Below are 16,563 nucleotides of genomic sequence, written 5' to 3'. Positions count from 1 at the left end.
CTACTTGTATTCAGGAACAAAAAAAAGAAAACAAACAAACCAAAAAAACYTTYTCCGATTCTTAGAAAGATGCAAGWACTTACCCATTCCAGTTCCAGCTGGTGCAATCTCTTTGGAGAAGATTTCTACAGCCTCTTTTTGTTTATGGTGTACAGCAAGCCAAACAACAGCTTCCCGAGGACCCTGCTTCCAAAAAGTAGAAAGTAAGAGTGATAAGAAGACTAGCTATCATGCAGAGCATTAGTTAAATTTGTGAAACTGAAAAAGAACTGTAGTTCATACTGAAATCAACAGAAATTTTAGTGCTTTCCACTACTAACAGTTATAATGATTTTCATTCTACGACATTTCAAGGTGTAGCCAACATCATCATAATTTTATATTATTGTTTCCATTATCTTTATTCTTTTGCTACCATGAAATTAAYTGTTGCATATTTCAGACTGCGAGGATACCATGAATCTTCTCCAACTGACTTAAAGCATCAAGTACTATAATAATCAATATCTTACAACAAAAGAAATACTTTGCTATATTCTCCATGAGATTGGCAAACTAACTTTCCTTTTATTTCATACCCACTGAAAATACTTTGGAATCAAGTTAAGATAGTCACATTCACTTCCSTTAGCATTAAAAGGTAAGCAGAAAAGAAACCAAACCTACTCCTTGGAGGTTAGGYTGAAGATTGGAACTTATAAAAACCATCGCTTTTCCAAAAGACAGCAGACACTACTCTAAAGGTAAACCCAACCAATACACTGACCTACCCTACAGTCAGCTAACAACCCCTCCAACAGCACCAACTCTCTCTTCTTTAGGATTTTCATTCTGTAAGAATCTTTTTCTGCCACTGAAAGATCTTCCATTGGGATCAACACACTAACAAAAGGCTTGAAGTGAACACGAAGTCTCACTGAAGGCAAAGACAAGTTTCTGGTCTTTTACTAATACCTTTTATTAAATATAATTCCCTTTATACTAAGGAAACATAACATGGCTAGAAATCCTCAGCTACGTACCTGACTGTGATTTCTGAATACTCTCTTACTGCATTTAAGGTACACTTTTGTATCTCTCGTAGTCAAATTCAGCTTCTGTCAAATTCAGGTTTCTTGCCCCTTAAAACAGGCAAACACTTATACCTGTGTATTTTTTCAAGCACTTGCATCCATCAGCAAGAACAACCTTTGAGTCTGCTTTGAAATCTCTAGTCTTTTGAACAGATTATATATACCTATTCATATACCATATGTATATGAACCATCATATTACATACACCTGCTCTGTCTCCCTTCAAAAAAGTATTTCCATATTTCCATTGTTCATATGAAATGGGCCTGCACAAGGTAAAAAAAACTGCTGTTGGTTCAGATTTTCTCATACAGCATCACACAAGCCTGGAAACCTGCTGAAGGGTATTCCTTCTTTCTTGTAGCTACCCTATACTACACAATTTAAAGTTCATGCTAAATTCTTCTTATGTGTCCAAAGCCACATCAGGCTTACATAAACTTTAATTTTCCACTTCAACTTGATTCCCCAAGCTCAGTTTTGTCTTTTTTGTGTCAATGAAYAAGAAGAAAATTTCTAAAGGTTCTTTAGTAAACATGCATGAAATTCTTGGCTTACTTAAATCAATGTAAAGTTTGAAAAGGAGGAGTTTGACTAAAAGATACTGGGAGATACTAGGTTCTGTTTTATGTCAATAGGAAAGGATATGTTTCACAGAAGCATCAATAATACCAAGGAGTTTTCTACAGAGATCAATGGACTCTAACACTCTAAATGCCCTGTCTAAAGAATACTGATAGATTCAGTATCTGYTCTACTAAAAATGTGAGTAGCAATATACAGAGGTGAAGGAAAATCCTAACATAGAGCTACTTAGAGGCTGAAGAGGACCTTTTCTTGGAAGAAAGGAACAATCAGATTTGGGAAGATTCAAGATAGTCTGCATCTATTCTAGAAGCTTGCTATACCAGAAAATGAATATACCATCTTTTCTCTTTACATATAATCATTTCTGAAGCATTTAACAGTTTCCCAACGCATGTTAAAAATTCTGGTCAGATGGAAAGAATGGAAGCATGAATCCTCCTCCCTCTTCTGGGCTAGAGAATAGCATTACCCTACTCAGCCCCAGACGTTTTGGGCTTTAACATATTAATAAAAAAAACAAAAAAAAGAAARAGAGAGAGAGAGAGAGAGAGARGGAGGGARGGAGGGAGGGAGGGAGGTACCTCTCTTCACGCTAATGGCATCTTTCCTCCACTCTCCTCCAGTTGATGGAAACAGGAGACAAAAGATTACCCGTAGAACTTACTGGCATGCAGCTGTTAGATGAACTGATTTAATGCTCTGGYCAAAGAAAACCATCTCTCTCTTGCTGTATGTTTAGATGTTTACTCACTATCTGAAGTTACCTAAGTGTCGCTCATTTGAAGGGCCAGWAACCATATTTAAAACAATTCAAAAATAACTTGAAGCAGCTGCCAATTTACACAACTGGCAGTGAAAAATGTTAAATCATTATGCCTAACAAAATACAAATTTACTCACCAGAATTTTAATAAATTTAAATTTAATAACAACATAGTATCAAACTACCATTTTTTTCAAATTTTAAGACGGACTAAACATTTTCCATTTAAAAAAACAGGCTCCTCTCTCCAAAATAAGCAGCAAAACTAACTTGCTACATCCAAACTCCTAATTTTCCTAGTTTTTAAACATATCTCCTAACTCTAATGTTGCTTATTTTAATTGTCCACATTTCTGTAAAGCTGCATTCTTTAGAAGCATTACGTAAAAGTAAACAGCAAACTGAATGTTAAGCTTTTGAAATACTGATGTCTTGTATATTACTGTCATTTTCTTGTGTGTATATAGTACATTTTTCCCCAAAGCAATATTGTAGAACATGTCAACATTAGAAAATCTCAAGTCAAATTCAGGAATTTAAGTAACTTCAGCAATGTAAGAATATGGATGTATTTCCCACTGGCAGCTGCTGAATTGCCATTCATAATACATGTTGTAGTACTCTACCAAAATCCTGGATACTCTTACACTATCCCCAAAAATTGTTACGTTAACACATATTGCTAAATTCTGTTTTCCAATTTTAATAGCCAACACACAGAGACAAAACACACAAACGAACAAGCTCACTTATGGTAGCGTATATAAAGAGAGGGAAAGTTCCTGACTTTATAATTCACAGTCAGCTAAAATGCAACAATGAAGCAAATCTCCCTGTTTCAGTACTTTTAAGCCCAACTCTTAATCATTTGTAAATTTGAGAGCTGGGATTTCATTAATTCCTATTTTAGTGCGTGTCTACAGAGAAATACTCTGAAATAYTGTAACTGACGCACTTGTAAGTCCACAGTTTCAGTTAATTTGTTTCACCTTTAAGTATGATTATGTAGACGTACGCATAGGGAGAGATACACCATTTCTCAGGCTTCAAACTCCCTGCCTGGAAAAAACCTGCAAAGATGGTATCATGTAGGAAAACCTGCAAACTTCATTCCCATTTTTAATTAGTTAATATACATGTAGGCAAACCCTAGAATAAGAGTTTAGCAGAACTGATGTGGGAGAAATATCTTCCATTAGGTCAAGACCTGATCACTGTGCCATGAAATTAAACAATAAAAATTTCCTTTTACAAATGTACAAAAAGATGTCCTGATTAGGTTCATTTAAATAACAAGAAACCAATTAGTTTTGATTAAAAAAAAAAAAAAAAAGGTAAGGCTGTTACAAGAACAGTTACTACAAAGAAAACATGAAGCCACACCACAAATTCCATAGAGATGCATTTTTTTCTTACATTCAGTATTTCAAAAGCTATCAAAATATTAAATTACTACTAGTAGTAATTAACAAGAAATATTCTTGCAGAAAACAAATTTATGCATTCACATTTGTTTCCTGATTCTAAACTCTATCATATCTTCAGTATTCCATTTAAGTTCTATATTTACTTCCTTGCCAACAGATGCAAGATAATGAATGACACAAATGATCTACAAAATAATCAAAGAAAAGAAATCTTGTCCTAAGTGCATGAATTCAGTATCAAACTGAAGATGTAGACTATTCTTACAGCATTGTAATTAAACGACACACAAAAAATAGCAAAGTTGTATGTCATCAAGTCTTAAAGCTGTGCTGTAGAGTTATAGACAATAGATTTTAGTTAATGAGTACTGCTAAAAGTAAAATTACGTGCTTATATCCATAGTCAGCATGTACAGATTTATACATAAATATTTATATATATATACAGATATATACATAAATTTGTATTTTGTAACTCTAATACCTGTAATATATTATTATAGTTCTTCATACAAAATACCTCCAGTATTTCAAAGTGATGAACTTGTTGATGCTATGAGACTATCATAATGGTGCCCTAGCCCTAGCCCCACAGAGAACCATAAAGTGGGAGATGTTAAAAATTAAGTATCACTAGGATTACTCAGTGCTGAGTCCTTTTTGTGCTCATGCTGTGCTGCTGCCGCTAAAGCAGTAGCTAAACAAGGTATGATAGTGGCATGGAAAGGCCACGTAACAAGATAGGGAAAACGGAGAAGGGAAAGGGTAAAAGTGTTTCTTAATTTCTCAAGGCTCCTTTCTGTTGTTAGGATTAGACAATACCGAGAAGACCTTCAAAGTTCCTCCACTTAGCAACTCAGACGACAGTATATAAGCCTAAATCTGTGATGCACTGCAATTTCATAACTATCCTGTGATTTTGTAACTACCGAGGCAAACTCAAGATTTAAAAAGTCCAAACTGACTGTCTTTGCTAATGTAGTCAAACCTCCTCCTCTTCTTCGCATAGGAACTGACTTCACCAACACAGTGACTGACCCGCGTGGAAATTAACCTAGTCATACCAGACATCTACAATGAGCTCCAAGTATGGTTTGATATACCACTCCTGTCTTAGCATTCCTATACGTATTTGCCTCTCTCCTATAAATTTAGATAGAAGAGTTTTCAAAGCAGGGATTGTGTTTCTTGTGTGTTAATGTACAGCCTAACATAACAAGGCTCTGGTTTTGACTAATGTTTTTTGCAATCCAAATGATCTAATTTTGCACAGAAAGCTGCATTGACAAAGAGTGTCTAAGAGAATACACAATTCCTCCCTGATATCCCTGAAAGCAGATGTTTTGCCTAGAATTCCATAACTTTACATTTTAAATGCTGAAGTAAGCCCTACTCCTCCCTCCTTCTTAAGCTACAACTGCTACTTTCCAGATGAAAACTCTTCTGCTTAGTTTCTCCTAATTGCTGGAGAAACAGGGTGAAAGGGGAAGGCAGCAGAAGGATTTTCAATATTTCAGCCTCATCTCTCACATCCTGTATAAAATATAAGGGAAGTACACACAATAGAGATAACATTATTTACTTTTATCAATAAACCTGAACACTGTGACTGAAATTTAAGAAATACTATAAATATTCAACTTGATCTGGAAAACCCATTTAGTGTACAGTAAGAAAGACAAATTAAATGATAAGAAGCTCTTTCTCAAATCCTTATTCACTCTATACAATAAGCAAGGCAGAAAACATACTATACAGCTACATTACTAAAGAATAAATTACAATAAATAATCCTAAGCAGATGGTACTAACAGAACAGAGACAAGCTAACATCTGGAACGTCTGTTCCTATGTTTGAAAATCTTGATTCTGCAGTCTCAGTCATACACTTTTAACATAGTGGAGTTTATTATCTTAAGAAGGAAAAAGATCATGTTATACGGATGGTTACTCAAGAAGCAACTTCTGCTGCTGTGGAGAATTAAATTGAAGCTCCAACACTAAAATGAACAGCTGCAGATGTACTTTAAACAATTTCTATGAATAATTAATTTCTATAGTAAAAAGTTGACTAGCATTCTCACTATCATGTGTTTTTATTTGCTATAAATACAAATACTCAGCTATTTTAAGTGCTGACATTCCTCACATTAAATTCTCAGAGATGAGTTTTGCCACATGTGTACCTTAGAGTTTTGCAAGACACTGTCATTTACAAAGAAGAATCAGATGCTACCGTTTTGGAAAAAACTAAGCTGTCTAAATATTTAACATGTATGTAAGTGAGGACAAGATTTAGGGCCTTTATAAAAAGAGGGACTTCCATACTGTAGATTACAAAAACTTACTGTGGATATTGCAGTTGCTATGGTCATCACTCAAGTTCTTACATATGTATGTAAGAAGCCATAAAACATAATACAAAATGATGAGCTGAAGGCTGGTTCACAGATAGTACTCACGGACAGTTTTAAAACTGCATGGGAAATTATAATTCTGTCATTTCCTGACTCTGCAATCTTTATACTGTGGTATCTTCAATGCAATTTAAAGCTTACATCACAAAAACTTTTATAAGAAGGTATTTCTTTAGATGAACAATATCAGAATAGACTAAAACAACAATTTTATAAGATTTAATAACAATTTTTCTGGAAAAGCCAATACTGCAAAGACATAAGTCTTTGCATAATTTTGTACACTATGTAGTGACACCGAATTCTTTGCAAGATGATGCTGTGAAATTCCTGAGATGGTAGCAACTTCCTTTAAAGTTACGGAAAAGATAACAATAGAGAGAGATTAACAGAGGTCAGCAAAAGTTTAAAAATACCCCACTGAATACTTACACCATCTATACTCCTTCTAGCGTGAGGTCCGTATGTGTCTTCAGATCCTAAAATCTGTATGTTAACTGCACTGTAATCTTCATACCCAAGCTGACTGAAAATAAGACGAGTCCTGCAACAAATGATGTTTTATTAGTGAACTGCCTCAAAATGATTCTCTGAAATAGGCTTCTCTGGGTCACAGCAGTTAGCTCTGTGATGTAGACTGGAATATGAAGACTCTTCACTATCATCTGGATAGTACAAATCAAGTGATACTGTCAAGAAATTATATCTGAATTTATCCCTGTGTTTCATTTTGAATCTTTTCCTTATTCAAATTATTTGAAAAACAATAGGCAAATATATGGATTCCACACCTTTTACTTTTAAGACAAAGACAGTTTGAAATATAATTCTACTATATAGAGTCTGCCTGGTTTTCATTTTGGAAATTCAGTCCCTGTCTTTGTTTCTCCTGTAAAACGTTACTTAACAACTAATAAGTATATGAAATTGTATCACTACGTCACAGGCACCAAGAAAGAAAAAAAATCTAACTTAAGAAGGAACTTTTATTCAAACTTTAAAGGTACTTTTTTTTGGAGTAATGAATATATGACTCAAATGCCAAAAAATGAAATGAAAATTTTAAACAGAACTTTTTCTTCATTGCCTATGTATTTCTTGTCTGGTACTGTGAAAGTCATCAACCCCCTTTTCTAAGAATAACTCCACAAAAAGCACATTTTGTCTATAATACCAGGTCTGTCCTATTATGATTAATAAGCAGGATGGACCTTCTTTTTAGACAGCATAAAAACACACATTGCCATTTTCTCATTTTTTCCATCCAAGTCAGCTTCAAGAGAGCCAGCAATTAATAAATACTGGTTTTTGTCAAATATTAAATTTGGATTAAATGGAGGATTTGCAACAACTCTTAAAATATAGCACAATGCTCAAACACAGAGCAAGCTGGGAATTACCACTGCAGTTTTTTAAAACAGTCAAACTTCAAAGTCATTAAGCACCTGTGCAACCCTTTGTCTGGCATCCTTCCAGCTGTTTAAAAGATATCACTGGTTGAAATATTAAAATTATGTTAGAATCAGAAAAATATACTGGATAAGTGGATTATTCTGAAGACACTGTTACTATGACATAATATATTGTCAGTATTAAATGTGGTACCTCAGAAGTGGAAAAGTAAATTAGACTTAAATATAAAATGCATCTTTCTAATTGTTGTATAGAGACGAAAATGTACCATAACATGTGGCTATTTTTATTTTGATGACCACAGAAAGACAAATACCCATTTTAAGGCACTTAAATTTGAAAGCTGTACTTGTAACTAATTATTGTGAATTATTTACCTAAAAATAGTTAGCTAGAGACATCAGAATTCAAAATACATTCTATGGGTAATTTTTAGCTCATTCATGTGCCTTTGTAATGTAATAGAGACACTGAAAACTACCCGAAACTGACTTCTTCACACACGCTCTGCCAAATCTTTCCTGCATTTGCAATGAATTACTGAATGAAGGAGAGGATGCGCACAAGAATGAAGTGAAAGCAGTAGTCATATTACAAGCTGCTTTAGCTGCTTTATGCCTTAGGCTGCCTATTAAATTAAGTTGTACAACTGTCAGGTACAACTGAAGCAACTTCAATCTGTGCTCTGAAATCTATACTTCTTGCCATTAGACTACCAGGAGGAATTTAGCTTATAAAGCACTAGAAGATGGTACCTGAAAAACTGTAACTGTCCTCATGACATTCTCTTAGAATAGAAGTGGGTGGAAAGACTGAAGTTAGTGCTTCCTAAAAAGATGTAGTTACTGACAGAGCGTTTTCTGATAGTGACCATAAATACCTTAACTCTTATTCTGTACCTGGGTTCAGATACATAGATCTTTTGGACATGTTCAATAAACAATTCCCCACACTAAGTTGTTCTCTGACTATAGGGCAATAGTCTACATTGCCATTTTTAATGCGTAGAACTAGCAAGAGCTGCTTGAGGCATGACTCATGGGCTAGATGCAACTCATCAGGCCAGTTAACCAGCCTTTGGCTATCACTCCTCAGCCCTCTTCTGAGGATTAATCAGGATGGCACAGTAAACAGGCTGAGTCAATTTTCCAGTAGTAATAGCAGCAGCACCAGTGGCTCAAACATTTCATGTACTCCAATCTGAAATAGTGGCCAAGAGCAAATAAAAATAAAGTTTAAGAAAAGGAAATGTATCATTCTTTTCCAGAATACTCGCCTGGCATTAAAAAAAAAAGCAAAAAAAGGTTTTCAGGTTTTCACGGCAAGTTTTCAGTTTTCCATGGGAAGTTGCTAGAAAGACTGGTGCTACTGGGTGCTTTTTACCCGCCTGGATGCAACCCTGTTTAACATGCTCTAGGTGACCTGACCCTCACTTGAGCAATGAGGTTGGACGAGATGATCTCTAGAGGTCCCTAACCAATTCTGTGGATTAAATGTTCACAGACTTCTACGAGGAGATGTAATTATATTTTTAAAATGAATCCCTCCTCCCCAATATACACTGACGTGAAAACATGACTAAAGGTTTATTAGGCTGCCTTCCAAGTAGATATTGCTCAGGCAGACAAAACAATTCGTGACATTTGACAAGACTGCAGTTCAAACTTCAAATACTTAAAACATGATCTGGGTAGACTGCTAATATTTCATAGCACTAAAATTCTTAATAGAAAAAAGTTGTGGGAATCAATAAAACTTGGTTTCATTTGAATTTCTCACTGACATCTAATAAATGTTAGTCTGACTTGCAGCTTTTCCCTCATTAATTTGGTCCCTGTCTGCTATCTAGCTATTTTCAGTAACATTTGAAACCTCTTTCTCCTCTTTCCAAACGTATTTCAAACATAGTTACAGCCTGAAGGCAGGTTTCCCAAACGGGTCAATGTCTTGAAACGTCCTTCCAATTGGAAGATATGGATCTTCTACGATTCCTTCTAGTAAGATATGATTGTTATCATACATACAGTTCACTATTCTATTTCATCTTGACTCTAAAACCAAAAACGAAAAAAAACTCTTCCAAATCTCAAATACTAACCTTTTTAGAATACTTTCCGCAGTATGTTTTCCTTTTTGTACAGCCTTTGGCCCTCCCACTGGGCAGACAGCAGTAGCTCTGAAACCATCAAGGTAAGTGGCACTTACCTAACAATAAAGGGAGCATATAATTACATGAGATTCAGTACTGATGTACTATAAATCTCTTTGACAATATTCATGCATACACTAATCAGAAGTGACAAAAAGTCATCATCATTGCATCAAGAAATTATTCCATTATTTAAAATATAAAATTGTATTGGAGGAATTTTCAAATCTGCAAAATCTTAAAACTCAGAATTGCTTCTCACTGCAATCTTAAAAAAATCCTCTTGTGCATATCTATTTTGGAACACAGGACACATGATGATATTGCATTTCTTTGTGATAATCACCAAGAAATAAATCACAAAGAAATAAATTAGAAGTAAGTTTTCCTAGAGCGTTAAAGTAAATGCTGGGGGGGGGGGGGAACATGATTTTGCGTGTGTGTGTGTGTGTGTGTGTGTGTGTGTATTTTAAAAAGAACACAGCATATGTTGCAAATGTTTAAGTAATAAGCATTTCACTATACTTCCAGTGTTGCAGCTGTTTAACAGAACTCTAGTACAATAAAAGTAATGACTATAATGTGTGGCCATAAACGGCAGAGGGGCTTTTATAGATGTATCTAAATTAAGTATGGTAAATATGGTCAAGATAAGATTTGTTATCTAACAGGAAAAACAGATGGAAAGATCTGCTAAGATATGCAGCATAACTTTCTACAACCAGAAGTGTGCTTCCTACAGTTAAGTTTGCAAGCATTTTATCCAATCTACTTTTAAATGTCCCACATAATGGGGTTGAAGCTTTTTCTTCTGGAAAGCTATTTTACACTTAAGTTAATGCTCATTATTTTCCCCAAGTTTACCTTGTATCTCCCTCTCTCTTACTATTGTTTCTACTAACTTCACTTCAACTTTGATGCAGCAACTACATTTTTTTCCTCTATGCTTACTGTAAAACTACTGAAGAATATAAACACACCCTTAAAGTATTTCTAGCTTCTTATAATGCCCATTCAGTCACTTTTAAGCCAAGTTGACCATATTGAGTTCATGTCCTAAAAATGATTTCTCAAACAGAAGTGCTTTGCCAAAATCCATCCATTTGTCACTGACAGCCAATTAAATAAAAAATTTCAAAAAAATGGAACTATGTCACAGGAAGTCTAATTTACATATGTTAGAACATCCTTATACTGTTTCAAATATTAAACATAAGATACATTAAAAAAATCTGGAACATATACATTTCATATGACTTCCTAAGACATGTACAGAAAAAATTCTTACTGTTTTACTGCTATGTAAAAGAAAGCATTACACTGACAAATAAAAAACATAAAATCTCATTCTATTCTTTTTAGTTTATCCCATTTCATGGATCGTTAACTGATCTCAATCTGGACAACTACAAATATAAACAACCAAATATAACTATTTCTACTTGAAAGGGTTCACTTGATCTCCTATTAACATCAGATATCTTCATTATTTCTTTTAGAGGTGCAAGAGTATGTAAGTATAAGGTCAAGAACAATAACTGCTGAAGACAGAAGTTGCTGGAGGTTGCTGAGCAGAAGCAAAGTATATTTTCCTCTGAATTGTACATTCAGATCAAGGAAGAGTAAGTATTTCTTCACACATGCACTGCCTTCTATATTCGCCAATATCAAAATTTCACTATTTAATATAGGAGAAAGAAGAAGAATTAGTATAGCGATCATTTTGATTAATGGATTTCAATGTTATGTAAAAATGTGTACTATTCACTGTCATTTGTAGGAATTACTGTTAAAYTGACTTCTCTGTCAATGATAAAATCAGTGGTTTAAATTTGATTTTTAAAATTAAACATATTTTAGAAGTGTGCTTATAATTTACATATCTTTTTCTAATTCAAACACAACTAAAGCTTAATTTCAGATTTGAAAAAAAATATTTTTAATAGCAGATATAGATCATCCAGATACAGATCAGTCAGAGAAAGAAAACTTGTAAAGAGAATTCTTGATCTAATACTTTGATATTACTATATTTGATACTCTTGCTCTACCCAGTATTYAGGTTAACACACCTTTGATATGGCTACACTGAACAGTCAATTTCTGGCCTTAACCTTGCTTCTGTAAAAGTCAGTTTTGCCTTTAGTTTAAACAGGAAAATGATCCAGTACCTCACTAGAATTGTACTGCATTTATATTAGTTCAGGGAATTGAGACCACCAGGCGAATAACATCAAATAAAACTTTGCACTTTTACCAGAAGTGCAAGTTTCTTTCAGTAGAATATTTCAAGAGACTGTACAAAAGACTATCTGTCTCATACTTAATTGCTATCTTGACATATGTAGTTGCTCAGGACTTAACTTTTGAAAGCCAGCTGGTAGATATACTTCACAATGAAATACAACAAGATTGGCATGCCAGTGTAAAAATGATCAAATACTGTATAATATGCAATAACAGATTTTTATTTTTATTATTACTATTATTTTGGGGGGGCGGAAATTGTAAAAGAATCATCTCAGCCTTCTCTGAAGATTTCTGGATTAACCTGTTATATAAAAGAACAAGAATGGAGTGGGTTCTTTTTTCTTTCTGTTACTCTTGGTGGAAGAAATATCAAGATTTTAATGTGGTAGCAGTTTTTGACAGAAAATACTTAGTGTTTGCTCCAAAAATGCCAGATTTTTAAAGTCAAAAATAGCTTACACTCCATGGAAAGAAATAATACCTTATAAAATTTTGAAGGCGGTGATCCTTTTGCTCCATGAACTTTCACTGCCCCACCTTCAATACCTGAAATGGTTAAAAATCAATACTTCTTCAATATACCCTCAAAGACATTCACTTAAATACACAAAAAACAAATCATTGATAGTTGTACTGTCACTGCTTTACTATACAGTCCTCCATGCCTTAGGAACACAGCAAACTGGTGACTAAATTTATGACTTCAATAAGCGTTTTAATATAACGCTTGAAATGTTTATTCATGTACTTAAAATAYTTAACACAGAACATAACCTTAAGACTTTGGACCCAATAATTATCTTCCATTTAACAGCCAGTTATTGCAGACACACACAGCATTCAATTTACTGTAGCTGGCTGGAGCAGACTAAGTCCTTCGCTTGGCACAAACAAAACAGGGGAAAAACCAGTGAGAACTTATTTGCTGGTAGCCTGGTGAGTGAAAAGGTAATTTAACTTTGTTTCTGTTAGCAACTAGAAAACTAAACAGCTTGAATATATGTTCCAGGGCAAATACTGTGCTCTGTGTATTATGTTAATGACAGTAAGAAACTGGAGAAAATTCTCCCATGTCATCAGCTTTGAGCCTGCGCTGATGAAAAAAATCAATAGGCACAGTCCCTTGAAAACTAGCCCTGCAGGATCAGCACCTCATGTATGTGTCTATCAAATATAAGCCTAATTATACTGTGGCTCACCCGTAAATAATGTATGCTTCAAAGTATTCAGAAAACAATTTCAAGATGTACATAAATATTCTGAAGAGATCAAAACACAGAAAATTCCTTCAGCACATATCTGAACAATTGAGTGGGACTGGCAGAAACTGTCATTCAAAAATAACATTATCACCATCTCCACAGGTTGACATAAGTAAGGTTAATTGATTCTGTCAATACAGAACAGTATCCCTGCAGTCAGGGTAAAGATCTGGAAGACTTTTACAAGCCAGGTGATGGAGAAACACTAACAAAACCTCACAAAACAAAATGCATGGCATTCACTGACAAAAAGAAAACAGAAGTACCTCTCAGTTCCAGCATTGCAACTAATCCAATAGGATAATAAAAACAGCAATGTACACAGCAAAAACATATAGCTTGCCCTGATCTAACTGGAGTACGTGTCAAAGCACTTCAAACTAAAAATATTTAAGAAATCTGTTCATTTTCCATCTGTTATATTTCTAAGAGGACTAACTAAAAGTTCATGTGAAAGTTCATTTTAAGTTCAAACATGTCATATCGGGTCATTTGCAAGCTAAAAGTTCATAGGAAGGTTAGGCTTCTCTTTCCTCCCTGCCTCTCCCTTTCTTTTTTTCTTTTTTTTTTTTTTTAAGGACTATTGGCTAAGAGTAATAAGCTGGCCTTATTGCACTGTCATTTGATTATGTTGCATGAGCAGAAGTTTCACTGTACAATTTCATGCTCCTTTCATTACTGAAGCAAAATACTTCTGAGGTTATGCATTTTAGAATAATATCACAGTAAGTTTTTAATTTGAGATTTCAGTTGCTCTAGGTTTTATAAGGTCAATCAGCAGATTGTCAAGGGTAAGTGCCATTAAAATAAAAATCCTATATAATACAGGTGCAATAAAAATAAATCTCGTATTACTGCAGCTAAACATTTTATCATTTTTTTTTAAACAAACGAATCAACCTACAAATCCTGAAAGCAAGTAAGAGAAAAAAAACTGACTTAAAGACTAAATCCAGAATGATTTTTATATCCATTCTTAGTCTGTTAATATGGCTTTTCAGTTTTGATGATGACAAATAGACCTTTTCCTAATAGAGGTTCTCCGGTGGATAAACTGTACCTAAGTAAGCTCCTTCCAGTTAAGGCGATCCATTAAACATCTAGGAAAAAGTCATTATTAAGTAATGCTTTGAAAGGTATAGCTGTCAATTGTTACTAATATTTCAAGGGCCATGTAAGAGAACATCTACCAAATATAAATAAATAAATAAATAAATAAATAAATAAATCTTCTATATTAAAGAAGCTGAGCCACAGTTACAAAAGATATTGAAATCTCATAGTAGAGCTGTCTCAATGTTGCTCACACAATTCAAAGACTTACTAGGTAGAAGTCATGCCTTGAAATAGCAATGATTAAAAAAGATCAAAATCAAAAGGAAAAATGACCAAAGATTAACGTTAGTCAACAAATAAGATTACAATTAAAGTTTCCAATGTTTCCAAACTTTTGAACAAAATTCCTTGAAAAAATAAATCACATTATCGTGCTCTGAAGAAAGGATTTAACAAGGAATAGACAGAGGAAAAAAAAAAAAAGGAAACTAAAGTTACTGCTTTAGTTTGATAACTCAGTTCACAGACATTCTCTTAACAAGTTATAGGACTAACCTGGAATTTCAGTGATGGAAACTTCAGAAAAGTCACATGTGACATCTGGTAAGAGATAACGCTGAGGGTTGCCCACTTCATACACCAATTGTTCGGCTACAGTGCCAAAAGAGATTAGCCCTCCTGTGTCAGGTGGTTTAGAAATAATTAGGTCTCCTTCAGAGGAGCATTCTACAATAGGAAAGCCTATGTTATGCCTGGAATATTAAAAACATAAAAACAAAAACTTATAAATTCAAAGAGAGTGGGAAAAGAAAAACGTTTAATGACATATCAGCATTTCACGGTAATGACTGACTAAATAAGTCAGTCATTAAGGAAGAACATATCTGATTGCTTCTGTAGAAACCTACACAAGAAAAAGCACTGAATAAACTGTTAACCAAGATAATGAGAAGATGCATTTTATTGCCTGGCAAAGGAGTGCAGACACAACATCAAACATCAACAGAAAAGGGATGGGAGAGGGGAAAGGAATGGAGGACAAACCACAAATTAGGACACTAACAGAAATTGTAAAAGCAAGAGAGGCAGAAAGAATTAAAAGGAACCATAACTGAGGAGGCAAATTGAAATGAAAAGTATGATTGCTAGTTCTGGACAGAAAAAAGATTGAGAAAAAAGTTTGACTAGGATGACACTACTTAGTTTGATTATAGCAGCAGACACAGAATGAAGATGACAGACTGGTAAATATCTCCTAGAATATGCATTTGTAAGAAAGTCAAACAATAAAAACAGTCTGTGCATAAATAGAAATATTCTCCCTCCCCATATTTTCACAAGATTAAAATACAGAAAGCCATAAATAGCTCATAGTAAAAGGTATACTGCCTCAATACAGTAGTAGGATATAATTTTGAGCATTATGTAGAAAAGATCTAAATAGCTGCTTTCCAGGTTAAAAGGCTCTTCTTTCATTTCCAGAGAATTTATTTCAGCAAATGTAAAGATTAAAAAAAAAAAAAAAAAAAGAGGCATCTGAAAATTAAAGTGAAGTTTTAATATTCTCTTATAGAAGCYGCCTGGTCCTGGTTCACTCCTGTTTCACAAGAAGTCGGAGATTTGTCCAAATAAAATTTCCCAGAGGCATAAAAAGAACAGCTGATAGAAAATGGAGAACTAAGCAGATACAGTCCCTCACAAAATCTAAACTGTTCTAAAAAGGACTTGATAATGAAAGGTGCTGCAGATCACCATTCCCATTAAAGTCCATGACCTTCAGGTCCTTTGTACATTACTTAAGATCAGTTCATCCCTGACATTAATTATTTTTGGGTGCTAGTAAGAACAATGTGCTGAACATACAACCGAACTGGTTACTAGCAAAGGTTAGATGAACATAGTTTGGATAACATAATCCACAAAGTTTTAAAGGAAGTAAGTAAAGAAACCAGTGACCTCTTATAACTGACATTTGTAAAAGTTCATGGGAGTTTGAACAGATTCCTTAACATTGGGAAGCTTCAAACATAACTCCATTATTTAAAAAAAAAGGATTAAGAAACAAGCTCTGTTACTAGAGATCAGCAACTTTAACATTGATTGTATACAAAACTTGGAAACTGTGGTAGCTGGGGAACACCTAGAAAAGCCCACCATGAATCAT

General features: G+C 34.2%; 1 protein-coding gene across 1 annotated transcript in view; it reads right to left on the bottom strand.

The window, feature by feature from the left end:
• Window positions 1-16,563, bottom strand: part of LOC146598269 (uncharacterized) — a 66,075-nt gene that overhangs the window by 30,275 nt on the left and 19,237 nt on the right. Inside the window, exons 8-12 of the mRNA XM_085300651.1 lie at window positions 14,955-15,151; window positions 12,563-12,627; window positions 9,781-9,887; window positions 6,702-6,813; window positions 84-183 (exon numbers count right to left, since the gene is read on the bottom strand). Of these exons, the coding sequence (XP_085156777.1) occupies window positions 84-183; window positions 6,702-6,813; window positions 9,781-9,887; window positions 12,563-12,627; window positions 14,955-15,151 (581 nt within the window). The remainder of the gene's footprint in view (window positions 1-83; window positions 184-6,701; window positions 6,814-9,780; window positions 9,888-12,562; window positions 12,628-14,954; window positions 15,152-16,563) is intronic.

This window comes from Rhea americana, unplaced genomic scaffold, assembly GCF_003343005.1.
Source record: "Rhea americana isolate MKP2758 unplaced genomic scaffold, rheAme1 scaffold_167, whole genome shotgun sequence".
Taxonomy (NCBI): Eukaryota; Metazoa; Chordata; class Aves; order Rheiformes; family Rheidae; genus Rhea; species Rhea americana.
Note: the sequence above shows the minus strand (reverse complement) of the source record. Positions and strands in the feature narration are given on the sequence as shown.